Source organism: Cavia porcellus, unplaced genomic scaffold (assembly GCF_034190915.1).
Source record: "Cavia porcellus strain 051 isolate PalLab524CR breed Dunkin Hartley unplaced genomic scaffold, mCavPor4.1 scaffold_12, whole genome shotgun sequence".
Taxonomy (NCBI): domain Eukaryota; kingdom Metazoa; phylum Chordata; class Mammalia; order Rodentia; family Caviidae; genus Cavia; species Cavia porcellus.
This window is the reverse complement of record NW_026947495.1, coordinates 30,957,818-30,985,414: the sequence shown is the minus strand read 5'-3', so window position 1 is coordinate 30,985,414 and position 27,597 is coordinate 30,957,818. Positions and strand designations below refer to the sequence as shown.

The 27,597-nt window shown below is 33.3% G+C and overlaps 1 protein-coding gene across 7 annotated transcripts in view; it reads left to right on the top strand.

The window, feature by feature from the left end:
* Positions 1–27,597, top strand: part of Lrp1b (LDL receptor related protein 1B) — a 1,703,137-nt gene that overhangs the window by 1,419,786 nt on the left and 255,754 nt on the right. For all 7 annotated transcript variants that reach the window (XR_010050782.1, XM_063259026.1, XM_063259028.1 and 4 more), the window contains 4 exons: positions 18,999–19,191; positions 20,169–20,294; positions 23,796–23,924; positions 25,996–26,115. Coding sequence is in view for 6 of the 7 variants with exons in the window: in XM_063259026.1 (XP_063115096.1) it covers positions 18,999–19,191; positions 20,169–20,294; positions 23,796–23,924; positions 25,996–26,115 (568 nt within the window). In the remaining variant the exon portion in view is untranslated. The remainder of the gene's footprint in view (positions 1–18,998; positions 19,192–20,168; positions 20,295–23,795; positions 23,925–25,995; positions 26,116–27,597) is intronic.

Sequence of the window (27,597 nt, the reverse complement as noted above, 5' to 3'; positions counted from 1 at the left end):
TTTCCAGTGAGTCGAAGCAGTGGGATTTCAGATGGTTCGGTAGGTCACCATCCCACAAGTTTGGACACTGCAGCAGGAGCACTAAACCTTTAGCTGTTCCAGTTGTAGCACTGGAACTGTATGTTTGATTGGTTCACCTCACCTTAATTTCTTCTTGGGATGAGAGAATTCATCTCTCTTTGTTTGGGACTCCCCACACTGTACTATGTTGAATTCTAAGTTGACTATCTCAGGAAGCCTCTGTAGACTGCTGTTATCTATCTGCCATCTTTCTCCTTCAAGTTGTATTATCTTTCTGGATCATACAAATTAGATACTGATTCAATTTTCATATGTTAATAATATATTTCTGAGAAAGTGAATATAAATATTTCCTATTTTTCTAGCATGTGTATTTCTTGTCTTATGAGGCTACCACTTTTCTTCAGGAAAGTTGAGTAATTTTTTTAAAAAATTATTTTCCCATGGTGTTATTTTATGATGTTTTCTTATCCCCATTCAAGATTTTGAAATTTTCTGCTGCGTTCCTCCCTTTGTCTCACAGGCATAACAAATTCCTTTTCGTTAATTTCTCTTTGCTCAACAAAGCAGAGCAGTGGCAAAGTAGACAAAAATATCATACTTTATGGGAGGTTACTGTCCAGAGACAAGACAGATGTTAGATCAATTAGGCAAACATATAGTAAATATAACAGAGCATTATCTTGATGAAAAAGGGACTGGTAGTTTTTGAGAGGCTGACCAGAGAAGACTTCACTCAGGAGTGGCTAAAGTTGATGAATGAAGAAAGTAAGGGAGCCAGCTGGCCAGGTGAATATCTGGTGGAAGGACAGTGTGACACTTGTTAATGGAAAAACCTTGAAATGAGACCAAACCGATGAGAAAGAGATTGATTGACTGACTAATTCTTTCATTCATTGTATTAGGTATTAAAAGTATAGCTGTCATACTAAGCTATACTTCCAGATCTTTTTAGTATTTATTTTTAGACAGGGCTTAAGTAAGTCACTAAGTTGGCCATATTGGACTATACTTACAATATTTCTGCCTTAGTTTTCCACAGTGTCAGATTATTGGCTTGAACCAGATTTTTTTGTATCTTTCTCCTTCATTCTCTTATACTACCATCTATATAATTGCTTTTACTTAAAAGCACCAAAATTTAATTTTCTTATATGAGATTATACTGTTTCAAATCCACTTGAGGAACTGTGTTTTTAAAAAAAAAATCATGAAAGCCCCCCAAAAGTAATAATAGTGAGACTTATCTTTGATAAATGAGACTTCTTTAGACTAAAGGGAAAATAGAAATCACTTAAATAAGCTCTGCTATTTTTCTTTTATTACCTTATAATATTGAAAAAGTATTCACTTTGTACTGATCAAAATTAATGTTCATTGGTAATTTTAAAGTACAAATAAGAGGTTAGAAACACTCATCAATAACATTTAGGCTGGCATGAGTTTCCATTTTTAGAATAAACCTTAATTCAAAACCATAAGTGATGAATTTTTTTCAAGATTAAACTTTTCAATACATTTATTTTAATTGAGATTATAAAGGAAAGTTAAAAAGCTTTACAAATAAATATTATTTCTCTATTAAGATTTTTTAAAGGTGATATAATCGTGATTAACCATACTCATTTTTTCCTGCTACCAAAAGTTTGAAGGTTAAAAAGCATTTATCTTAGTTACATCCTAGTCACTAAGGTATAATGCTAGACACCAACAATTTACATAATGAAAAATTTATTTTGGCTCAGTTTGTAGAGTTTCAGTACAGTTGACCAAGGTAAGGCAAAAAGACAGAGGGCACAGTTGAGAAGATTTGCTCATGACATAGCACACAGGAAGGAAGGCAGTCAGTAAGAGAGACAGAGAAAGAGAAAGAGGTAAACACACACAGGCGCACAGAGAGAGAGAGAGAGAGAGAGAGAGAGAGAGAGAGAGAGAGAGAGAGAGAGAAAAGAGGGGAAAGAGGGGAAAGGAGAGGAGAGGGGAGTGTAAACGAGGGAAGAGGAGAGGAGCAGAGGAGAGAGAGAGAAAGGTAGATAGATCAAAGGAAAGGTAGGGTGATACCCCTTCAAGGTCATGTCCCCAGTTGTCGATGTCCGCTCCCGGCCGGCAGGAAGGACACACGACAAAGTCTGGTAGTGGACAACCTTTTCTTTTTATTTTCCTTCTCCGTACAGCCTGCCCTGGGTTCTCCCAGCTGAAGCCTCCTCTGGTCCGCTCCCCGCGGCTCCTTTTGTGCTTCAGTCTGCCCCAAAGCCTCTACCAGTCCGCTCTCCGCGGCTCCTTTTGGGCTTTTACTTCTGGGCTTCTACCTGGCTTCTTCTTCCGCCCAGGGGTGGCACCGGCATATATACGGGTACAGTGTCCAATCATGTTAAAGTAAGCAAGGCAAGCTGATTGGCTAACATCATCAGTTGCCAGGCAGACTATATTGTTGAGCGGGTTGTTTACGCGGTAAGCAGGAAACTAACATATTCGATGGGAGGGGTAATCTACCTCAGGCCTCACTCTTTACTACAGGCCTCACGTCCGCCAAGTGAGGCGACCGGGCTCGGGGCTGCGGCTCCCAACACCCAGTGACCAACCTCCGACCTCCTCCAACAAGGCATCATCTTCTAACATGTCATAAAGAAAAAAAAAAAAAACATATTACTGGCCTAATCCACTGATAAGCATCATGTGAGCATGAGCACATGAGGTTTTTGGGGGGGCATCCAGATATAAACTTTAACAATATTTAAATCAAAATTTTAAAAATAAGGAAATAAATGAATCAAGTAAATGTGAAGTCAGTTGTTAAATTCTTCTCTCTCTCTCTCTCTCTCTCTCTCTCTCTGTATGTGCCTCTACAATCCAAATTAAATGATATCATTAGATATCATTACAGAAATGTATTGAAAGTGTGACCAATAGCAAAAGTATCTGATTTCTCACAGTGCTATAGTGTGCTTAACTTTTAAATTAATTTCTTAATAGACCACCGTATCTTGCAATGATTAAACATTTTTGGTAATTGAAGTGTTGTGCTAGAAAAAGACAGGTTAGCCCTGCTAGAACATGACATTATCTTTTTTGGCAATGGTTTTATTTGTATTTTGTATTTTTTTCCATTCAATATTAATTGTGCTATTACTCAAAAGAAACGCTGTCACACTGATAGAAAAAGTTTTTAAGATAAATTAAAAGAAATTAGCCACACTCAATAGAATATACAGAATGGGAAGAACAAATTAACTTTAACACAATACTTTAAGAAGGGAAATAGAAGCCTTACTATGTTTTTTTGAAAGTAAAACAATGAGATATTAATTAAATTTCAGATGTTGAAATGAAGGTCTGGTCAAAATTTAACCAGAAAAAAATGTTCCCTATCTATACTTTCAAGGTATTACTATTTTAATGAAAGACACATTCAAATTTTTGATTTAAATACAAACAGTAGAAGTAAACAGTGTTTGCTGATGGTGTTATGCATAACAATATTTCCTGTGGGACAAGAAATAGGAAAAAGTTAGTTTAACGCAGAATATATGTTGTAGAATATAAATGGTTGAAATCATTGTTTGGAATATCCAACTTTATTAATAATTAGATTGTGAACATGCTGTATCATTTAATGTCCTGGTGACATTTTGTGACTCCTGCGTAAAAACACCATCTGAAAGTGGAACACTTCTTTAGTGTGAGTTAGCTAGCAATATAAGCAATGTAGTATCTGGCTTCTTTAAATTCCTTGCTCATGTGAGGGCACAGTTGAGAAGATTTGCTCATGACATAGCACACAGGCAGGAAGGCAGGCAGTAAGAGAGACAGAGAAAGAGAAATAGGTAAAGATACACACGCACAGAGAGAGAGAGAGAGAGAGAGAGAGAGAGAGAGAGAGAGAGAGAGAAAAGAGAGGAAAGGGGAAAGGAGAGGAGAGGGGAGTGTAAACGAGGGAAGAGGAGAGGAGCAGAGCTATCTTCAAGAGGAGAGGAGAGGAGCTATCTTCAAAAGCCAGCAACGATTTCTTATAGGGAATAGGAATGAAAAGGCCAATGCATTGCCTATAAAATTTGTAGTGAAATTATTTTTGATAGCAAAGTATAGAATTTGGAGTTATTACCCAGTCATCTGATTTGGAGCTGACATTACATATGCTCAAGTGACCATAAACATGGGCCTTATGTTTTTATCCTGAGTTTTAATATTCTGCAAGCATCCCTTTGGCTCATCTTCCATCTCAGAAGGGTGGAGACAAGGAAGTTTATGCACATGCTTGTGTCACCTCAGGTACTGCATTTCAGAAGAGCCAGAATACCCAGGTCAATTGTGGCTCATTTATGGGATGCTTTCCCTCTTATTCCTTTGTAACACTGCTGAACCTGTGCTGTTGATTCTTTTGAGACATATTTGGGACCTAAAAATCTTTTTCTCATACTGTTTTCACCCTTTCCTCCTCAATTTTACACAGAATATTGAAAGTTGCTAGTACTGAAATATCTAAAAGTGAATTTTAGATATACTTGAACATGAGAAGGTGTGGTCTAGTTAGCATAAATGAAATTAAATCTATTGGAAACACATTTAGCATGAATTAAAAAATAACAATATAGGCACGCATGAGTTCATTTACTTAATCAAGCATGGTTTGCCAATAAATAAAGAAGACAAGATAAGGGCCTATTTCTGTCTATTAAGAGTTAGGATAAGGGCAGGCATTTAGTTCAGCAGTGTAAGACCCTGCCTGGCAGCCACAGGGTCATGAGTTCAATTCCTAGTGCAAAAACAAACAAACAAACGGAATTTTTTGGGTAATACAGTTGTTACAGCCAGAAAGGCTCTTAGAGACAATCCAATTAAAATTTTCTCAGCTGTGATATTCACAATTTGTTCATAGTTGCAGACAATTTTCATATTTTTTTTCATTAGTGTATGCCTCAGAATCTATACACTTAGTTTAGGGGTCCTTTGACTTCATAGAAGGACCAGTAATGTTCTGTTTTGAAAGCATCTCAGCATCAAAAATAACAATTTGTCCATGGTGGCTTAGCACTGGGGCTCAGGTGAAAAGACAGTGACAGTGCAGTAGTATAATAATCTGACAGAAGTATTTAGTGAAACTTCCATTTTATTTATGTATAAGAACACTATACTTCTAAGTCATTTTTATGCATAAATGCTATTTCCTTCTTTATTATACATTATGTCTAATGTCTCAAAATATAGTCTTTGCTGAATATTGTATACATAATGACTGTTTTGAACATAATTTAAGATTGTCGTTAATATTTGAGTGACACTGAAGTCACCAGTCCAATATGCAAATTCAGTTAAGAGGAGAACATTTTATTTTCTAACATAAATAAAGAAATGTGAGATGATTTATGTACTGAGTAGTTCAGAACACATCTTTGCACAATTGTGACTTTATTTTTTGTTGTATTTCTGGCAGCTAATAAATTGTGATGCTTAATATTTCAATTTAAATGAATTCTTGTGGTAAAAATTAATACTGCCTAGTACAGGGGCTCTGATAATTACCTTCATTTACAGAGAAGTTATTCATAATACGTTGACATCTTCTGGTTACTATAGTGTTTTTTTCTGGAAAGATAGAAGTTTCAGAAGTGCTCACACATTTTATGTCATATTGCATGGACTGGTCAAAATGCTATTCATAACTCATGAGAAAGAAACTAATATAGTTTAACTAACCAAAGTTCAAAAGCCCTGTGACATACGTGCTACTGTTTCCCTTCAAACACTATGTCTCTAAACATTCACCTTAAAAGCGAATTGTACTAAACACTTTAAGGTGCATGAGAAATAACACCAAATTAAAGCAAAAGTGATTCATGGTAATGATAAGTTAGAAGAAGTGTGTCATTTTTGTGAAATATTCGGATGTTATATACTTTTTAAATTTTTAATTAAATCCATTACAAGAAAGTGGTGCAAAATGCCAAAGTCTAAAATGTAGATAAATACGTATTAACATGTAGTAAGATTAAAACATTGTTTGTTAAATTAGCCAGAAAATAGAAGTAATTCTTCCTCACATTTTTCTTTTCTGTTCTAAAAGATCTCATTTATAGACTATACGAGACATTAGTGGTAAAACTGCTTAAAGTGTGCAGTTTAAATAATTATTTTCAATCTGTCCTAGGGCAAAATAGTTTCCAGTGTAAGAATTTGCTAACCCAATAACCTCTAGATTGGAATGCCTCGTTGAAAAATCACAGGAGTGAGAACTAGTGAATTGGGTAATCACTTTTATAGCAGAAGCTAGTGACTAAGAGGGCTCCTTAGAAACACACTGATGTGGAGATAATTGGTGTTGTAGTTTCACATAGGTTCTCTGTTTTGCTTTCTGAGAGATAGCTGTTCCAAACTTGAAGAACTGATCTCTTATTCTCTGCCTTCTGTTTTATGGACTGGCATTCATCAAACCCATAATTAGGTAATTTTTAGCAACTTAGGAATTCTGCGGCCAGGGATCCCCCCACAAAAAAAAGAGAACTCTGGTTTGTGTCACTTTATTTACATTTAAATCGTACCCAAAAATAATTTCCTTCAATTTAAAACTTTTAAGTGATTTGCTTCTGTGATTCTTTTGTTAAAAAGAATTCGACATTCTCAACTCTTTGATATTTAAGTAAAGACAGTAAGATTGGTCACTACATTTAATTTAAAGTTTCCTTGTTGACTTGTATTTTAAAATGGGAAGAACATTATTTGTTTGTAAGTAATTATACTCTGTCATAATGAAAACAAAAATACTAAAAAATTTCCATACTGAGATCATCTTATAAATTGGCGCCACTTTTTGAGATTATGGGTATAAATACAGACATATTTTAAAAGTAAAATAATTATTATTACCAAGTGTGTAAAATGAAAGTTTTCAACTTTGCTTTCTTATATGTGTTTAGTTTCCATTTGAAACAATTCTATGCCAAAGAGACTTTCATATATATATGTAAATATACATACACACACACACACACACACACACACATATGACAAGAAATACTTGTTAGTCTGAATGTATTTATATTTTCTGTTCAAAAATGTTAGTATTTAAGGAAAAGCAATGATGACTAAAATCAAAAGCTATCAATTTTTATACCATAAGAACTTAAGTGCTTTACTGGTTAGTAAGACCTCTTAGTAGTGAATATCAAGCAGGATTTAAAGACTTTTCTCACAACATGGAATACGAATTTTTTACTGACTACATAGGTAGCCATATTTGTTGTGTTTGCTTTTCTTGAATATTTTACAGAGTAGTTTTGAAAATGAAGATAATAAACATGTGCTAAAAATTCTATTAGTTGGAAAATACTTGATAATTTTTGACACAAATGTTTTGCAATTCAAATAAAATACTAAAGTTAAAAGAAATCTCCTAACAGTCTATGATTATTTTAAATTTCCTGCCACATTACAGAAACAAAAAGTTTCAAGAAAACCATTGAATGATTAGGGCTTATGAAGAAGAAGAAACCTTAATGTAAACTTAACTTGTGAGAACTAATGCAGATGTTATATTATGTGACATTTTGCTATCTAAGAATTTTATTTTTTTATCTGTTTGAGGCAGATTCTCTCTATGCAGTTCAAACTTGACTTGGGCTCACTTTATGGTCCAAGATGGTCTAGAATTTACAATGATCCTCTTGCCTCAGTCTCTTGAGTGCTGTGATTACAGACAAGTGCTACCATGCTCGATTTAGGCAAAACTCTTATTACATTTTAATATCATTTATTATTTAAATAAAAATCATCTTCAATGAGTGCAGAATAATTTTGAAATGGTGTCTCATTGCAATTTTGACTTGTATTTCTCTGATTGTTCACCAAGTCTTTCTTTCATTTAGCAAATACATGTTATATTTCCTATAAGTGTGAAGCGCTTTTCTGATCGTTGAAGCTCATCAGTGAAAATAAATAGATAAACAAACAAATATATAAAAACCTTTATTTTCAGGGGGTTTACCTTCTGGCAAAAGAAGATAGATGAGAAACCATAAACCTAGTAAAATATGAAATAGAGTAAGAGAATGTGGAAATTGCAGGTTACTTAGTAAATGGAGACAGGTTTTAATACAGAACTCAAGATAAGCCTCCCTTGTAAAAAGCGATTGCCCAGCAAAATCATAAAGCTCTAACATAATTGCTCTTTTGGACATGTGGGGGAAATCTCTTAGATATAGAAAAGTGTTGGTAGATGATCTTATGCATTCTTCGCACATGTGAGGCACATCAGGCAGGCCTCTGTGACTGTCACAGAGAGTATGAGGGAGAAGAATAGTGAAAATTCCAGAGAGATGCGAGGCATCTTCATCTAGTTCACTGGAGACCATTTCACATTTAAAGCAGCATGTGGCTCTTAAAAATGTTTGTATGTGCAGACACTTAAGTCCAGATGTAAGCAAGGTTTAATTTTTCTCAGTTGTTTTACCTTAATATTATTGTTACATATTTGTTTTGAATTTTCCTCATTCCTAGCCTTCTGATTAATTGGATGAATTTAAAATAGACACAAGTTCACATTTACTAGTTCACATTTCTGAACTTTGGAAATGACAGGTGATCAGTTTTAACAACAGTGCAAAATGTTATACCCTAAAACTAAACAACATTTTAAAAAATGCCATCATTCAAAAACCTGAAGAGTGTTGACCTCTGAGAAGGAAATTGTAACACTGAGAGTTGAAGGTGGGACTAAAAATCTAGCCAGTTATTATGATTGTAAAAAATAAGTAAAAACTTATTTTCTATGCAAATCAAACTGCAATAACTTGAAGATAAATTATATGTATATTAAGGAAAATACACGTATGAATATTGATACTCTCATGTAGCCAGAGTCCATGAAATTTTGTATTGTTTCATTTATATTTTAATTTGATTGATAAAGAAGTATTTTAGGATGTCATTATATATTTTTGAAAGTTCAACTACTTTTTAAATAACTTGCCTTTCTGTTACTAGCATGCATTTTATAAACATTCAGTATTATATAGTGACCTGCTATACCCTCTGGACTCATAAAATGTAGTACTACACTTAATAGTTAAACACTTTGATTGTAATCTTTGCTCACAAAACTTATACTCCTTTCTCAAATTAAATTTAAAAAACACAAATTTTGCATACTTTTGGTTTGTTTTGACTATCATTCATGAGACTATCCAGAGTATTACTTTACAACAGACCCAGGAGAGAGAATTCTTCCAGAGGTTCATGACGCAGACCCATTAAACAAACACAGGTTAGTAAAAGGAAAGCAAACACATTCATTCTAGAGAAGTTTTCTGTATCAGAAAATCCTTCAAAATAAAGAACTAATGCATGGAAATTTGGGTATTTATTTTCTAAGTTGGATGAAGCGGACGAATAGTTGTAGAGAAGTATCACTGCAAGACGAAAGAGGAGCATCTTATGCTGTGAATCGTGGTTGGGGCCATATAGTGAGACCTGTGCAGATCTCTTTGCCCTTGTGTGACATTCCTTTCCTCAGGGTAAGGGCCCATGAGGATCTTATGACCTAATTCAAACAAACACCGGGAAATACATTCACTGACTTAGAAGGGCGGAGAACAAGAGGTGCCTTCCTTTCTCTATGGCTTTCTTGAATGCAAAGGTTGTGTATTTTGGGATTGTGTGTTCTAAACCTATACAAAACTCCATCAAACACCTTGAGGTCACTGCTGGAAGCCTAGTGTTTGGTGTAGTGATCGTACCATGGAACTCTCATGCTCTGTGGCTTCCAATCTGGGATACAGGATCTATTTCTCCCATGCACGGTGCTTTCAGTTGTGTTGCCATCTGCCTTAACAGTGCATTGCTCATCTAGCTTAATTAATGGTCATACTTTGCTCTTAAATCTCCAAAACTATGAGTGAAAATAAGACTTTTATAAAATTATTCTGCCTCAGATAATTCATCATAATAAAAAATTAAATAATATACCATGCTAATCTGGCTAATCTGTAGTTTTCTTTTGAAATGAATTTAAAGTAATGTAATTCTTATTCTTCTCTTGGCATTTATAATTCCCAGATGCATACACATTAAAAACACATAAGTAAGCACATATAATTTTTATACAGCATCATTTTTTCTTACACTCTAGTATCTAATATCTAGTGTTTGTCTGAGATTCTGTGAATTTTAATTTGAGGACCTAAGACTGGCATTTTAGTATTATATAGTTTTTATTTAATGTGTATGCTTTTCACTCACTCTTGACTTTTTCTGCTAAAATATTTTAAAAAGGCAAGAGAGTTGTATCTAGGCAATGATCTAGGGAGAAATATCATTAAATATTTATAAAAGATATGAGTGTAATCCTGAGAAGATTATATCTACACTTCTTCAATGAAATATAAATGTTAGTAACACCATTTTACAAGGAAAAAACTTTATATTTATACAAAGCATATATATCCCATTCATATAAGAATATTTCAATGCAAGAGAGGGAAATTTTCAATTTCTGATAAATTCACCATTCTATCAAACATTTTTAATATTAAATATATTCTTAGTTTACATGTTTTTAAAAATGATAGGATACAAATCTTAGTTTCAAAACTTTCAGTTTTGCAAGGAGACTGATAAAATGAAAGTCATTAGTCCCTAACTGTAATAGTTCACCATTTTCTCTTTTCTTAGAAAAGGAGCCTGGTAAACCATTGCTTTTTAAGTATCTTATTTTTTACATCAGGTGACTCAGCCCCAGGAAACAAAAGGGTTTCCAGGGAAATGTAATGTGGTTCGGAACAGAGTTCTTTCTCCTACATCTGTCTGGCATATTTTATAATCTTTTTTCCACCTACTTCTACCTGTTCTCTTCCCGTAGGATGTGTAAAAATATGACACCTGATTCCATTTGAGTTTGATCAATAGAGAAATCAGGATAATATTGCAAGTAAAATCAAGACATTTAATTTGCTGATCTCACTCTCCTAAGGGGCTATTCATTTACAATTTTGGTTGCTTTCCACAAAGGTTTTTTTTTTTTCTTTTGGGAGCTGAGAACAGCCCCATTCATTGTCCATTCAGACCAAAGGATGGCACAATTTCAGAGACTTGCAGCTTCTTATGGTTTCATTATACTCTGCAAAGAGTGTGTTAATTAAAGCTTCTTCGCATTATCCTAATTAGAACATGTAGCTATTTCCTGCTTCAAGTTTATTTAAGAGACTCCACAAATGCTTGATGGTCTACTGACAAGCTCATAGCAATAGAAAATTAGCCATTTACGTTTTCTTGTTGAAGTCCAGTCATGTAGGTGGTTAATTTTAGTGTGAGGAGATTTTCTGATAAGACATACAAGATTCAGTGTCACAAAGTGTGTGTGTGTGTGTGTGTGTGTGTGTGTGTGTGTGTGTTTCCTAATTAAGAGCACAACAGAGGCAATAATGGAATTTTCTGGGAGAGGTCTTTAATTAGTATACATCTGCAATATACAATGATTATATTCATCTTGTGAACTTGGCATATGTACATATCACATCTTAATCATTTCCTTCCTTGTCCCCTCTCTGCCATCTTTCCTTCATCCCCGGATCTTCTTCCATCTTCACCAACCATATCTATTTTCTATAACCTAGCTCTCATTTTGTTCTTTAAATTATTGAACTTTTGTGTTTCTCATGTAAGAGAAACCATGCAATGTTTAATCTTTCATCTATGTTTTATTTTTATTATATAATTGCTTCAAAAGTCTTTTTTAAAATGTAATTAAAAACTACAGTAACCCTAGTAACTACTGTTATTTAGATATCTTGCATTTTGTTTTATAAATTCGCTTAGGAAAGTTAGATATTTTATGTTAGATATTCACAGTTTCAAATTACTGATTTAACCACATCAATATTATTTTTGTAGCTAAAGCCCTTGCAGTTGTTTCTTTTCATTGCTAGCACACATATGGCAGAGGCCACGCTGTCATTTCTAATAATGATCATTTATGATCCCGACCTGGGGGAAATCAGCTAGAATGTTTGGGAGTCTCCCATTTGTCTGACTTTTAATTTGTTTGCTTTAATATTTAGCATCTTGGTGCAGGAAAAATGTCTGGCTTACAAAATTGAATGTTTTTGTATTGCTTGACTGGTTTGAATGCTTCTACGAATAAAGTACTATTGAAATGTGAAGATTGAATACATATGACTTGTGACTGTGAATTCCTTGCATGTAAATTTCAAGTCTGTATTGCATCTCCAAGAAACTAATGGTTTAATTATAAAGACATATATGACAGTAAGGGACTGTGACAAGTAATGCATCTTCTGAATAACCATGAATCATATTTTGAAAGTTGAGCCTATCTACAGGTTCAAGGTGAAAGTGCTTCAAAATAATGGCATAGTTGTGTGTTATAAAGCATTGTAGTGCAAAATTTATGATATCAAAATTTCTGCATTATAAATAAGGATGCTGAATAAACTTGCAAGGAACAGAATTTCTGAATTTTTGATAAAGGTATTTTCATATCGATAAGACTGTGTAACAGAATTTCAATCAGAAACAAGATAGCAGAAGTTACCTCCACTGTTATTCTAAACTACTGTACCCTACAGAGGCCGCGTGCATAATTGTAGGCTGAGTTTAATATTGCTTTTCCCTTTTTTCCGTGTGTCAGCAAAAGTGGAAAGGTAAACCACAAGAGTCAATCAGTAGTAAAATTATTAAAAGCTTTTAAAATGGATTTTGATGACAGCATAGAAAAGCTTCAACTTTAAATAAGTATTCATAAACACAACAGCTTTACATGTAGCTATGAAAATTTTCATTCTTACTCAATTCAACAATTTTTAATGAGTGTCTACTTTGTCTAAAATGTAAGATTGAAAGTCAAAGAAATTAGTCTGTAACTTTAAGGGTCATATATGTGGTAATAAAAGCAACAGAGGTAAATCTAGTAAATCAATGAAGAATTTCGATAGTGCCTCTGAATAAGGCAAGTTTCATAAATAAAAACTAATTCGTATTGTGGGTGTTTTATATTTAAAACTGTCTCAAATCACTGGATGTATCTGTTACCTTGCACTGATTATATAATCTCTTTAAGTTCTAATCCTCAATAATAAAAAAATGGGTTAAAACTGCATCTATTTTTTTGGGTTAATATGAAGATTTGATTTCTTATTACATGATTATAGATGCAATTTCTGCGTATTATAAACTTTAATGAAATTTCACATTTCTATTGGTGATTAAAGGTGGTAAAAATATTAATGAATGAAAAAGTAATGAATACTGCCTGTGTTCCAGTAAAAAGAAGTGAATTATGAATTCGTTCATTTTTAAATTCTACTCTTTAATTGTTTCCTTTTTTAGCTTGCAAACAAAAATATAGAATGTATTTGCTAGACAAGATTTTGACTGGTTTCCCGACAACCATTTAATTCTTGTCTACTCTTTATACCACAAGCAGATTAATCTTAATAACTGCATACTAATAATGACCTGAGATTGGTTAAAACCTAAGTTGCCGATCATTACATTTGGAGCATAACTCAGACTCACAGCCTGGGCTGACAAGGCCTGAATGGGAGCGACACCAGTACTCAAGACTTCATTGTTTCTATAGTTGTTGACATCTGTACCTTGCATTCTTTCTGTCTAAAGTCTTTCCCCCCACTCACCCCTCCTACTTCCTGCTTGCTTATTCATCCTTTTTTCAGAACAGTTCTTTCAGATCAGTGTTAGAAAGGTAGTCCTTTATTTTTGTCTTTTTCTTCCAGTGCTGAGGATGAGACATAAAGCTTCATTCTTGCTCGGCTGATATTCTACCACTGAGCTACAAACTAATGCTTTCTTTAAAAAGGGACATTGCCTTAAAATAAGATCTTTCTTAGTTTCCCACGCTAGTCTTGAACATATGATCCTCCAGCCACTCAGTCTTTTGAGTGTTTGGAACTGTAGATATGTTTCACTGTGCCCTGCAAATGTATCGTTTTTTAAATAGTCATAGCAAGTTGTTTGTCCTTCTTCATACTGATTTAAAAATATGTACTTACAAAAAATTTTTCTTGAGATAGGGTTTCAGCAGATAAGCCTAGTCTTGAACTTGCTATATAGCCCAGGTTGACCTCAAACTCGCAGCAATTCTCCTGTTACAGCCTGGTTGAGTGCTGAAATTACAGGCATGCACCAGTATGCCCAGTGCTATATATATATATATAGAAATGTAAAGCAAGTATAAATCCAAGTGTCTGTCTTCTAAGAGGGAAGAGTAATATTTTGACTTGAAGCTGCTATAACAAATACTATAGACTGTGTAGCCCTAAAGATAGACATTTACTTCCCAGACTTCCAGAGGCCACCGAAGTCGTATATCAAGGAGTTCCGAAGAGAACTCCTCTGGGTTTTGGATGACTATCTTCTAGCTGTGTTCTCACATTATGGTCAGGAGCAAAGGACACAATGCTGTCTTGGGGCTCTACCTTCATGTTCTCAGCTATGCCAAATTACCTCCAAAAGACCACATCTCTAATTGCTGTGGACACCAGGTAAAGAATTTTTTGGGAGTGAAGCAAGGAACTGCAGTACTCAAGATTCTGTCCTTCAGAGTCTAGTGATCTTTCCCTTATTAAAGAAACAATGGAACTGAGCAAACCGTGCATAGAAGAGGGTAGAGAAGGAATAGATAGTAAAGACAGCTGGAAAAAACGCCAAATTCAATGCCAAATACATTTGTTAAGTTGCAGTTTTCAAATCATATTTCTTAAAATGCCTTAAGAAGAGCCAGATGAGAATGCAAGCATTCGGGCTTCTGCTGAGCCAAAGCCCCTACCTCTGAACACTTAAGCTGTAGCTGTTGCTAGACGGCTGGCCCTCATTAACCCTGGAGTAGAGGGCTTTCCTACAGATCTCCAGTTTCTGGGATCTGTGTGGGAATCCAAAGAATTACTGGGTGATACAAGCACAGAAAAACTACACTATTTGTGAATAAGTTGTAAATGTACAGTTTTTCAATTACGGGGCAGCACCAGAAGATAAATAGAAAAAGAAATCGATGGTAGTAAAACAGTATAATGTCCGTCATTCTTGCTTTTTTTTGGGTTCTATTTAACTTCTCATTACCATTCTTTTCCTCTAACTCTTGTAGTAGGACCATTATGGGAATGTATTTGGTGGGAGACCAAGGCTGCGGTGATCTTTCCACATTAGGCCACAGCAGAAGTGCTACTACTCACTTTAAATCAATAATTAGGTATATATTTATAAAGAATACAGTCATAGAAATATGTTTTAATGCAAAATAGTGAATAATATCATCTATATGGAAAGATTATTTCATTTTTATACTTTTCTCTAGTTTATCATTCATCTTTCCCAGTGTGGGTTCCAAGCATTAACATTTTCTTATGGCTTATGAAAAATATAAAATACCACTTTCCATTTCAAACTTATGACATAAGATCTGAATTTTAACCAACTCAAAATGATTGAGCCTGAGCACATAAGTTTTGAAAATATTCCAAAGAGCCAAACTTATTTATGTAATCAGAAAAATTGAAGTAATTCTTTAATAAAAGGTAATTAACAGTTAATTGCAATGAACCAGAAAGAGTTTTGGGAAATCAGAAAGATAGCATTGTTAATTACTTCAGAGTAGTTTAGACTTTGATACAGAGTGAGTAAGTAAAATGGAACTTACTTTTCAATTACCATATTCCCCAATTTATCTGTTTCTCCAAACCATATGGATTTTAATAGTCTATAAATACTTTAACACAAAATGTATTAATTTTTAAGAAGGTGATACCCGGCAATGAGGAGACTAAGGAGAGAGTATCAGATGTTTAGCAGTATAAACACTGAGTGTAACTTTGCAACATTGACTGAGGTCCTTAATTTTTCTGTTCCTAAGTTTTCTTATCTAGGAGAAAAGACACTGCATTTTCTTTACTGTTTACTACCAAAACATTTGTATTAGTACTAGTAATATGGTAAACTTTCAAAAAATATTTGTTATTATATATTAAAGTTATACCTTATAAAAATCCCAGCTCCCCACATTGGTTAGGTTTATCACACTTGATAAGTTCTAACATGTCAAAGCCTCAGATATTTTATATGCACATAAAAATTGGTAATAATTCCTGCTTATCATGGAATGATTTCAAGGCTAATTGGAATAGTGTTTATAAGTATTTAACAAAATATTTTGTATAATTATTTTGTCTATAGGGTTGACTTATGAATATTTTAAATTTGTGTTTGATTTTGGAAATATCTATTTCTTTATGATTGCTTCTATGTAAACATCTTTCTCATAAAACTTCTTTTCTTTATTACTTTTTGCTTGTTTGTTTGTTTTTGGTTACAAGGAAAAGGAACATAATGAGGTCTCCAGTTGAGACTTTAATAATGAGTCAGCGTATCAAAAGTATTAACTTCTTAGGTTTCTTTTTTTAAATTTTGTTTATTTATTTATTTATTTGATTTTATTTTCTTGAGACAGAGTCTCTCTTTGCAGTTCAGGCTGGCCTTGAGCTCACTTAATAGCCCAGGCTGGTCTCAAACTGGCAATGATCCTCCTGCCTTAGCCTCCTTGTGAGCTAGGATTACAGGTGTGAGCCACCACACCCGGCTCTTCTTAGGTTTCTTAATCTAGTTTTCAGGTAAAAAATTACTTTGGGATAAATCTTGAGAAAAAAATCACAAAGGTTACCACTACAGTCAACTTTGATAAAGTATATAAGCTCATTATATTGCTATATAAAAATTTATAAAATATTTCCACATATGGCTTTACAATAGTTCTTTGAATTTGTTAGAACAAGTTTTGATCAGGCCCATGGTAGAGAAGAACAAAACTAGCATTTTAAAAAGTGAAAGGAAACAGCTTCTCAGATGCACCCTGCTGAGAAAGAGCTGGTTGCCACTTAAATGCAGCTACTCTGCAGTCCAGGTGTGGTCCTTGCACTGAGCTGCAGTGCATTCTCCAAGGAGCCAGGGCTCCCTCCAGGTCACTTGACTACAACAGGAAGGCAGAGATTGCTATTAATGAAACCAGATAAAATAAAACATCAAACTACACCAATGTCTTTAAAGTCTTTTCTGGAAGTGTCTGTAACTTCAGAGGTAAATTCTTATGTTAAATTCATATACGTTATTGGGGTAAAACCCATTAAACCCATTTTTTCTATTTTATTGTAATTTCTCAAATTATTGACTCTGATTTCTCTGTTGATTTTTTTGGCTTCTTTTTCTTTTTCTTTCTTCCTTCCTCTTTCTTTCTTTCTTTCTTTCTTTTGTTCTTTCTTTCTTTCTTTCTTTCCTTCCTTCCTTCCTTCCTTCCTTCCTTCCTTCCTTCCTTCCTTCCTTCTGACTTTGGGTTTAATATTCTTGTCTTCTGCTTGTCAAAATAGCAGCCAAAACCATTGATTTGGCAATTTTTTCTTCTTTTTTATGTTTTCTTGAAGACTAGTTTAGTGGTTTAATTTTTAAACTTCGACAGAAGAAGTTCTGAATTTTTGAATTTAGAAGATAGTTCAAGTATTTGGAAACAGTTTAATTTGGTTTAGCACTTGCTTTTAAGATTTGTGAGACATGATTGGGTAGAGTTTAATCTACTGCTAATTGTTCTTCACTATGAAACTAAGACTTCTACATAACTTAGCATCCCATTTATCAGAACACATTTGAATGTAGCAATGTAAATAGACACAAGTCCTGTACCTGTGTAAACTTTGGGATTCTGCTTTCTAATCCCTGCATGAGGCTCCTTCTCCAACCTGGCGGAATTATTTCACAGATTTATTTTCATCACTGAACTGAGTCTCCTCGAGGACCTCTGAATACTCACCGTTCTCTGTCATAAGCTCTCTCCTCTGATACTGCCCTGTGACGTTAGCCCTTCTGTCTTTTCATAACTCCATCCTGTCACTCTCACTTGCAGAGTTCTCTGGCTTCTGTCTGGGCACCTCGGTACTACTTGTAGCTGGTATGAGACACACATCATTAATTTCTTGTTAATCAGAAATCACTACCTTTTATTACCCAACGTTCAAAGCATTGAGAGGCTTTTAATATATTTTATTTTTCAGTCTCTTAGTTTCATAGGAAGATAAATTTGGGTTATTTTTATCCACACTGGTTTCACTGAAGGTTTAGGCTTTGCAATCTTTTTATAGCAAAATATGCATATCCGCTTTCATGATTCATACTGTAAGCTTAAAAAAGGAAGAAACTGGAACTTGATGAATATAATATATCTGATTATCATTTAACAAAACAAAAATAAATAAATTTTGGGGGTAATGTTAGTCTTGTATTTTTTTTTTTTTTTTGTACCATTGATTGAACTCATGACCTCACACTTGCCAGGCAGGCATGGTACCGCTGAACTGTATCCCTGATCCTGGCTCATAATTTTGAATTTGTAATTTTGATAAAGAACTGAAAAAAATCTAATTGTTTTTACCAATGATAAAATGGGATTAGTGTTTGATCAGCTCTCTCCTCAGGAAATCCAAGAGAAAATATGCTCCAAAATCCAACATCTTTTGTACACTACCATGATACACAAGTGGAAAAGTCCACTTCTGACCTCACATGATGTGTCACTGTGAATGCTAAAAATACTGTTATATCACTTTAAAGATGTAACTGTTGGAACATATGCATGTGCTGTTAATGAATTTTATGTTTTGACTTGTGTACTCTACTTAAGGTATTTTATGTTTTTAGTACATAAATATCTCCAAATCAGCAGAAATCAAAATTATGAACCACTCTGGTCCCATGTATTTTACATAGCTCTGGCAATAAACAAGAGAAATTAAAATAAGTTTAAAAACTATAAAGCAGAAAAAGAGAAAATATTGAATGAATATATTTTATCCAATGATTACTATGGACTATATCCATGTGAACCTAGTCCCTTAGTTTTGGAACAAAAATGAAATGGGATACATAGATAAGAATATCTTTAATATTTTTAAAAGGTGTATTTTAATTTATTCTAGGTGATTGTTAAATCTGGGCCAGGAACGTTCCTTAGTCTGGCAGTTTATGACAATTACATCTTCTGGTCGGACTGGGGAAGGAGAGCTATCCTGCGTTCCAACAAATATACAGGAGGGGATACAAAAATTCTTCGTTCTGATATTCCACACCAGCCAATTGGGATCATAGCTGTGGCCAATGACACCAATACTTGTAAGTTACAATAGAAAATAAATGTCCTAAGTATAGAATATCTCAGATATCTACCTGTGTTTTCTGGTCATACTTAGCTGGATTTTTTTTTTTTTTTCCTCATAGTTTGTGGATACAATGATGAGAATTTGACTGTTTCATATTGTCTTAGTTACTTTTTACTCATCACTGAGACAAAATACCTGATGAACAAAGTTTGGGAAGGAAAGGTTTATTTCTTACAGTTTTTGGAGGTTTTGGTCCATATTCAGTTGGTTCCAAAGCAGGGTGGCATAGCAGCTGCAGTTCATGGCAGCTGCAAACAGCAAGGCAGAAACCAGCAAGAGAGTGAGACACATCTTCTTCCTGCCATTAAATCATATCCTGGCTTCATCCCTATTTGGGTATAGCACTGACACCATCAAATCAAGCACTAGACAATGAACCAATCACAGATGCATAATGTAAACGCATGAGGCCTGGGAGCCACTGACATAAACCATGGCACATATATTAAAATTATCTGAAATGTTTAGGTAGTCTTCTAGTCCTTTAATTATAATGAGAGAAACAATTCATTTTTTATTCATTTCTGGAGTTCCACTGTGTTCACTGTTACTTCTCATAACTTTGACATTTGTTACTAGGATAATAGTAATTCATGGCCAGTTTTGCATCTGGGCTTAAAATATTTTTCCGTCACTGTAGCACTTACTAAATTGTAGTCTGTAGTATCTGTGTCTTTTCCAGTGGTGCTAATACTTTTGCTTCCATAATATCCTTGGCAAATGGAAGAAATATATAGTATTTTAGGTTATGCATTTTTCTAATCTATATAAAATTTAGAATGTTCAGATTTTCGGAAGTCCTGAATATTCTTTATTTATGAGATGTCATTGGAAGGTTTAGGAAGTTTAAAAGATTACTACCTATCTATACTGATAACAAGGAATAGGTATGCAATAAAAAATGTTACCAATAAAGCTTATTCATTGCAGGTGAACTTTCTCCATGTGCAGTATTGAATGGAGGTTGCCATGACCTCTGCCTTTTAACTCCTGATGGGAGAGTAAATTGTTCTTGCAGGGGAGACCGGATATTGCTAGATGACAACAGATGTGTGAGTAAGTAAAGAGAAACAAAACGTAACTTAACATATCTACTTAAAATGACATGCATATTCATTAAAATTCTTTTAGTGAATTTGTGCAGTTTTATTCTCCAATATAAGCTCAGAGGTTTATATCTGGTGTCTTGATCTTTATTTTACAATTTAATGTAGCTATAGCACCATGTTATAGTTAATGACAACCAAACCAGTGATGAAAATCATAACCCTCTGATTGTATACTGAAAGGTGTTGTGGCTAGCTAAAGAATATCCCATCTGAAATCTTATAGCTGTGACTTTGAGAATCAATCAATTACAAAATTAATTAAAGCCAAAATAAGGCAGAATGCCGACAGTATATTAGTAGCCTTGCAGTAAAACCATTCACAGTCCATCACGGTATGTAAATGAGAGAAAATGGCTCATGTAACTTATTTGTAATCATTTCCAAACTGTTAATTAAGAATGTAACATTGCAACATTTCATGATCTTTATGCATCCCAAAGGTATTAGAGTCTTTAATTAGTACCATTACAGTACACACTTATTAACAGCTAAGTTTCCAAAACTGTTTCCAATATAATGTTTGAAGTGTTCCAGTGTTGCTGTGAAAAATTAGCAAACAATATTTTAAAAAGGTTAATTTACTGTTAATTTTAAGAGTATTTACATGGGAGGAAGGTGTGATGATAATCATTTACTTGGAAATTAGTGAACTTACTCCCAAAATGTGCCAAATTGACAAATTTTTTTCTCATACTTCTGTTTTTTTCACCTTTAGAAAATAAACCAAGTTGGATATGGTTACATCATAAAACTAAGTGTTTTCATTTTATTTTTTTTTCTTTATTGTTAGTCTTCTTATAGTCTTCATCCACCAGAAAACATTTCTCATTCACCTATTACATAACTTCTCACTTTGCATATTGGTACCATAAACCAAAAGGGTTCCTCTTATCAAAAATGATAAAATTTGCTTTGAGACACTACAAAACCAAATAAGAAATTAATGTTATTAGTTACTGAATTTTAAATGTTGTTAGCAAACTTTATCAATTCAAGCCAAACATTCCCGTCATTCCCACCTAACATTTCTGGGTTGCTCAGGCAATTGCTTACGCTCTCCTACCATTTGCCTTTGCAGCTTCAGTTGTAATGGTGTGGATCTAATGCCATCTATAAGCCTGAGTGTTAGTTGTACATTAGAATCGTTCATGTTTCTTTCCCAGGTCAGCACAAGCTAGTATTGAAGCAGTGACTTTGATCAAAACAATGAAGTTTTATTTATTTTTTTTTAACCAGACTCTTGTTTCTGTAAAATGTATCAAATACAAGTCTCCTTGTTGTATGACCTTTTTTTCTCTTTTAATGAGAAAAAATGATTCAGACAGAAATTATCATTTTAAATGAGACATACACATCACTGTGAAACAGAGAAAACACACTGGGTTCTTCAGGGGTGATTCACTGTGCATTCATATCGAAATCCTAGAGTCCAGCAGAAAATTTGAAAATAACACTTGATTTCTTTCAAATCTATCTTAGAAAAATAAAATTGTGCCTATGTCTGTTCCATAGCTGAATGCATATGCGCAGAGATGTCTGTAACATTACTGGCATCATCAAAGGCTAAAAGATCATTTATTAACGATTATCCAAGGACAAAAAACATCTGTTGTCATAGAAGTTAACAAAATTAGGCAGTTCCATTGTTGTCACACTGCTAATCCTATCAACCCTGTTGCTAATCTCATAATACAAATAGTAATAGCAAGCAAGATTAAAGTCTTGGACCTGTACAAGTATGAGAAAAGAGAAGAACCACATTGATTTTAGTAGACAGAAACAGAAAACAATCAATGTGATTTCTTCAACTGAACACACCCGAGCAAGACATTTGTTCATTTAATACTTGTTTTTTTCATTACACAAAAACCATATATATGTAAAATCTACAAATAACTTTTCCTCAAAGGAATTGTGGTTATAACACTGGATATAGCATTTTCTATCACAGAAGTTTTTCCCTGGAAATGAAACAGTTTATAGCCTATACTTAAAAGATTTAAAGTATGTCAGTAATACCAAAGACTGTCAGTTAATATCTGAAATTTTTCCAGTTCACAATCAAAATTGATTGTAAAACTTGGATCCTTCTGGGTTCATTTTAAGTTTAATAATGTTTTTATGTTTTACCCTATCTTTACTTTGTCTAGAATGACAGTCTACCTTAGCTACTAGCCAAAAACTAAAGTTTAAGTAACAAAAGAAAAAGTTTGTCTTTGGAAACTGTCCTGATCAATGAAAAAGCTAAATTAGAAATTACAGATAGGAACACAGATACATAACTATGTTTTAAAAAATAGTTAAAATCAAAGATAATAAAGAAAAAAATTTGAAATTTCAAATATTTTTTGTAGTTTTCTAATTGAATATTCCTGAAATAAATCTCAAAAATGGATAGTAAATTTAAAAATAGACTTCATCTACTATAATGATAAATGAATTGTACTTACTTCTAACAAAGGCATATGACTAGATTTCAAGATTTCAGTGTATGCCCATTCAGTAATACACTGAAACAGAAACCATGTTTGTTATTAAATGTATTATTAAGAATAGAAGTTAATTTTCTTCATGAGAGAATTATAAAAAAAAAAAAAGGTTATGTACTAATAATCCTGGGATAAGATCTTGTTATAAAAAAACAGTTTTTCTGTACTCTTTCATTGTTGATATCTGTTTACAGTTTAGGGCAAACCAAATAAAAGTTCAAATTAATTGTTATGAAAGTCCTGCAATTTTCAAATGGAGTAATATGATTTATAGAGGGCGCCTATAAGCATCAGGTGCATGTGCTTTCTGAATTATCATTGTATGCCACCAAGTCATCAGACAGAGACCCTCCTGGCCACCTGTAAGGGATTAGTCTTTCCAAGATCTCCAAATGGCATGGAGTGAGAACATTATGAGAATGATTTGAATCATTCCAATATTTCTAAAAGAAAGGTTTTTCCCCAGGATACCATCAGAAGTGAATTGGGCAGGAGATGGAATAGGTAGCGACTATTTAATTGAGATTTCAAGTCAAGCGTCAACAAGTGGATCTTCCCTTAAAATTGTAATTTATTAAGGAATGTATAATAGATTCTAATGAGGAAACAAAAAAGATTTTCAGAATGTAAAAAACTCATTTAACCTGTTCTTTTAAAATTTATCTTAAAGATGAACTCTATTCAGTCATTCAAATTCAAAATACTCTTCTGCTCTGCACATATACAACACCAAATAAATAGCAAAATACAAAAATAGAAAAATAGGCCTACAACTCATAAAAAATTACAAAGGGAAATAAGAACAATAAAAAATGTCCTGTTAATTTCTTAAAAATAAATATATAAACCAGTGTTCTTTATTCAATTTTATGTTTACATAAATTAAGTTTAAGGGATATAATTTTCATGGTATCAAAATACTTATTGTTACACAAAATATCGGATTTTTATTCTTTCAGCTAAAAATTCCTCTTGCAACATTTATTCAGAGTTTGAATGTGGAAATGGTGAGTGCATTGACTATCAGCTCACCTGTGATGGTACCCCTCATTGTAAGGATAAATCAGACGAAAAACTACTCTACTGTGGTAAGTGTCCAACATGCGCTTTTCTCACTGTATAGAGAAATTTCTGGTTATTTTCATGGTTTTGGCTTCTGTTTTTATTAAATTCTTGAGCATCTCTTGTTAACATTAGATGTAAAACAATTTACTTGACTTTGCTTGTGGTAAAATGAAACACCTTATTTCATATTGACCAACCATAGAATTTACTGAAATTGTTCATTATTTTCCATTCAGAAAACACAAATTAAAGCAAAAATGGACCATGTCTTTTGAACTTCCTAGTAATTGATTTTTAGCATCTTTAGTTCATATTTAAAAAAATTATCAGATATCTATGATCTCTGGATATTATAGGCTTACGCGGGAGCAATGCCAACTCTAAGTCAATAGCATGTATGGGATTGATATCAATGTTTTTTTCATTCCACGTGTGTCTCCTGCATTAGCATGGAAGCTCATGCTTATCGATGTAAAGGGTAATTGATTTCTCTATTGTCTTCATCAAGCATGGGTTTCATCAACTATGCTTCCATTGGTAACTCCAGCTGACAAACTCCCTCTCTCAAGAAGTAGAAAATTAGCAGTTACTTTTATTACTGTCACTTTTTCCTAGAACTTTGTCTCTGTACAATCATTAATAGATACTGTAGAAATTATTCATATTATCTATAAATTAGTCTTATTTTATGCAATGCACGATTCTAGAATCAGTATCTGTAATTGCTATATCTCATTTCTATTTTCTCCTTTGTTCTACTATCTGGGTAATAATGGTACCTAAATAATCAAAGAAAGTAAAATGAGAAAATGAAATTTAGACAATCTATTGACACTTTTTTGAACTGTAGAATAGAGATTTCAGTTTCTCTTTTTTTAGTTTTGTACTTTCACATGTTTTGATGATTGTAATTGTCATTTGACTTTCTATGTAGGAAACTTCTAATATATTTTGTAGGATTGGTCTCTTGGTGATGAACTATTTACTTGTTTATTATAGTCCTAGGGACTGAACACAGGCATGGTCTGCAACAGAGCTAAATTCACAGTCTTCTTATTAATGTTATTTTGAAGTGGGGTCTTGCTAAATTGTTCAGAGTGGGTTCAGAATTGCAATCCTCTTGCCTAAGCCTCGGGAGGAACTGAGATCGTAGGTGTGGACTGCCATCCTATTTTCTTTGATTTTTACAATATCAGCCTTTTGGCTAAGATCAAATGTAGTGTCTGTTCTTATCAGTTTAACAGTCTCCAAAAAATGTAACTACCGTTTTTTAGCTCAACAGCAATACAAAGATATACATCTTAATCTGGCCTGTGAGTAATAGTTTGCCAACCCAGGTACAGTGCACAACCTTTGGAACCACACCTGAAATTTATCTTTGTTCTCAAAATTTCTTTGAGATTACTGTGATAAAGCACATTACATATCTTCTAGTTTCCTATTAACAAAACAACAAGCTTTAGTGGTATTTGAAAGAATTAAATAAGCCAATATATATACAAGATGAACAAAAATCCTGGTACAATGTGAGCATTTAATGCAGTTATTACCATTGTTACTGACAGTTTTTATGCCAAAAAACAGCATGGTTACAGACCTTCACTAAGATAAATAGAAATAAAAGATCAAGTTTAGAAAACACAGTGACATCTTAGGATATTGATTCTATTGATATTGAGGTGACTCTTCAACATACACAGTCAGGACTAGATGTTTTATTGCTATTTTTCTTGTTATAAAATGTTTGCATATGAAAAAGTAGTTATGTAGAAGGAATGTACTTGTTACTTTGATGTAGAGATTTCTTAAATATGTTTTATGTTATTTCTGTATAAGAAACAATATTGTAAGTATAACTTGATGAGATCTTCAGGCATGAAACACTAAGTCAAGACAGATATTGATCTATGCCTTGGTCACAGATAAATTTTATAAACCAAAGCTTGAATATCAAACTGTAGTTACTTTGTGGATTCATAAATGTTTTACAGATCTATAAAGCAGTCCTTATGAATGAAATGTTATCTATGATTTTCATTTTGTGAACATTATTTTACAAGATCTCTAACTGTGAGTTCTAATTTGTTTTCTAAGAAAACAGAAGCTGTCGAAGAGGTTTTAAGCCATGCCATAATCGTCGTTGCATTCCTCATGCCAAGTTATGTGATGGTGAAAATGACTGCGGTGACAACTCTGATGAATTAGACTGTAAAGGTAATTTTTAAAAATTACGCTATGAAAATTGCTTTAAAAAGTGATGTGTGAACATTTCCAAAGTATTTTTCCTTGAACACATTTTGGTATAAAACATCTAATCATGTTTACAGACCACATTCCACTAAATGCTGTTAGAATGGAACTTTAGATCATTATATTGTGTGAAATAAAGTCAGCAAAAGAGAAATATGCATGATTTCACTTACACATAAAATTGTATAAAGTAGATTTTATAGAAGTTGAGCATAGGGTGAGGAAGCCTACACTGATCAATGACTATTAAATTACAGTGTAGGAGAGCAAAACTTTCTGGATAGTAAAACGACTACAGATAACAATAATGTAATATTGACCGTATTTCAAAAGGCTAAATATTTTTGAAAGTTTTACTGAGAAAGTAGTGATGTTTAACTTGATCTAAACTTCATACAATTTATATAAATAATGAACTATCATTTAAAAATAATTCAATTTAAAAATTATACCTGTTTTCATTTTTACAGTTTTGTTCACTTTTAAATTTACATTTCCCATTATTCCTATTTTGCATCACTCCTTTCTGGATTTTTCTACTAAAAATGTACAATATTGAATTTACTCCTCCAAAACTATTTCCCCTTATTATTTTTCTTTTGTACCAGGGGTTGAACTCGTGACCTAGTGCCTGCCAGGCAGGCACTGTGCCGCTGAGCCAAGTTCCCAGCCCTCTCCTTGTTCTTTAATGTGCTACTAACTGCATGATCTCTTGTTTCTAATGCCAAGCAGCTTTGGCACTGTGCTTCAGACTTACTTCTTGGATGCTTTTCTACCCACGTATCTAATCATCAACAAACCTCCTAACTGAGCTATTTTTTCATGTGTATGTGCTTTAAGCTTTTAATAGTCTTTAATGGGTTTCTCAGTCTATAGTTTTCCCATTTTATTCCTATGGTGTAAATAAGGTACTTTTTAATATTTCTCACAGAGTATCCTGGGGCAGATACTCAATCCAGACTAACTGGGTTACAATTCGTACTTCAACACTTATTGTCTACCTTTGTATAAGATACTAACCAATCTATGCCTCCATTTTTCAAACTATGAGATAGGAAAAATAAGTAAGAATATTGATATTAAACCCAAATAGTGAATATTCTCAAATAGTACTTAACATAATAGTAAATGCTATGAAAACATTTGCATTTTTTAAAAATCAAACCTTTTTAAAATTCTGGTAAAAAATGAATGGAATATCAATATTGGCATATTAAATGAAATTTTTTTGGTCTGACATTTATGGATTTCTAAAATGTAGGTTTAAAATATTTTCAAAGCAATCTCCTTTCAAAAGTATTTCTAGTCATCGAACATACTACTTTGAACGCCATGCTTTAAGAACTGCAATGCAATATTAATAAAATATATCTGTCTTACCCTGAAGCAGTTCAAACCTTAAGTGAAAGATTGTAATGCAAAAAGATGAAGAGATACATAAGGTTC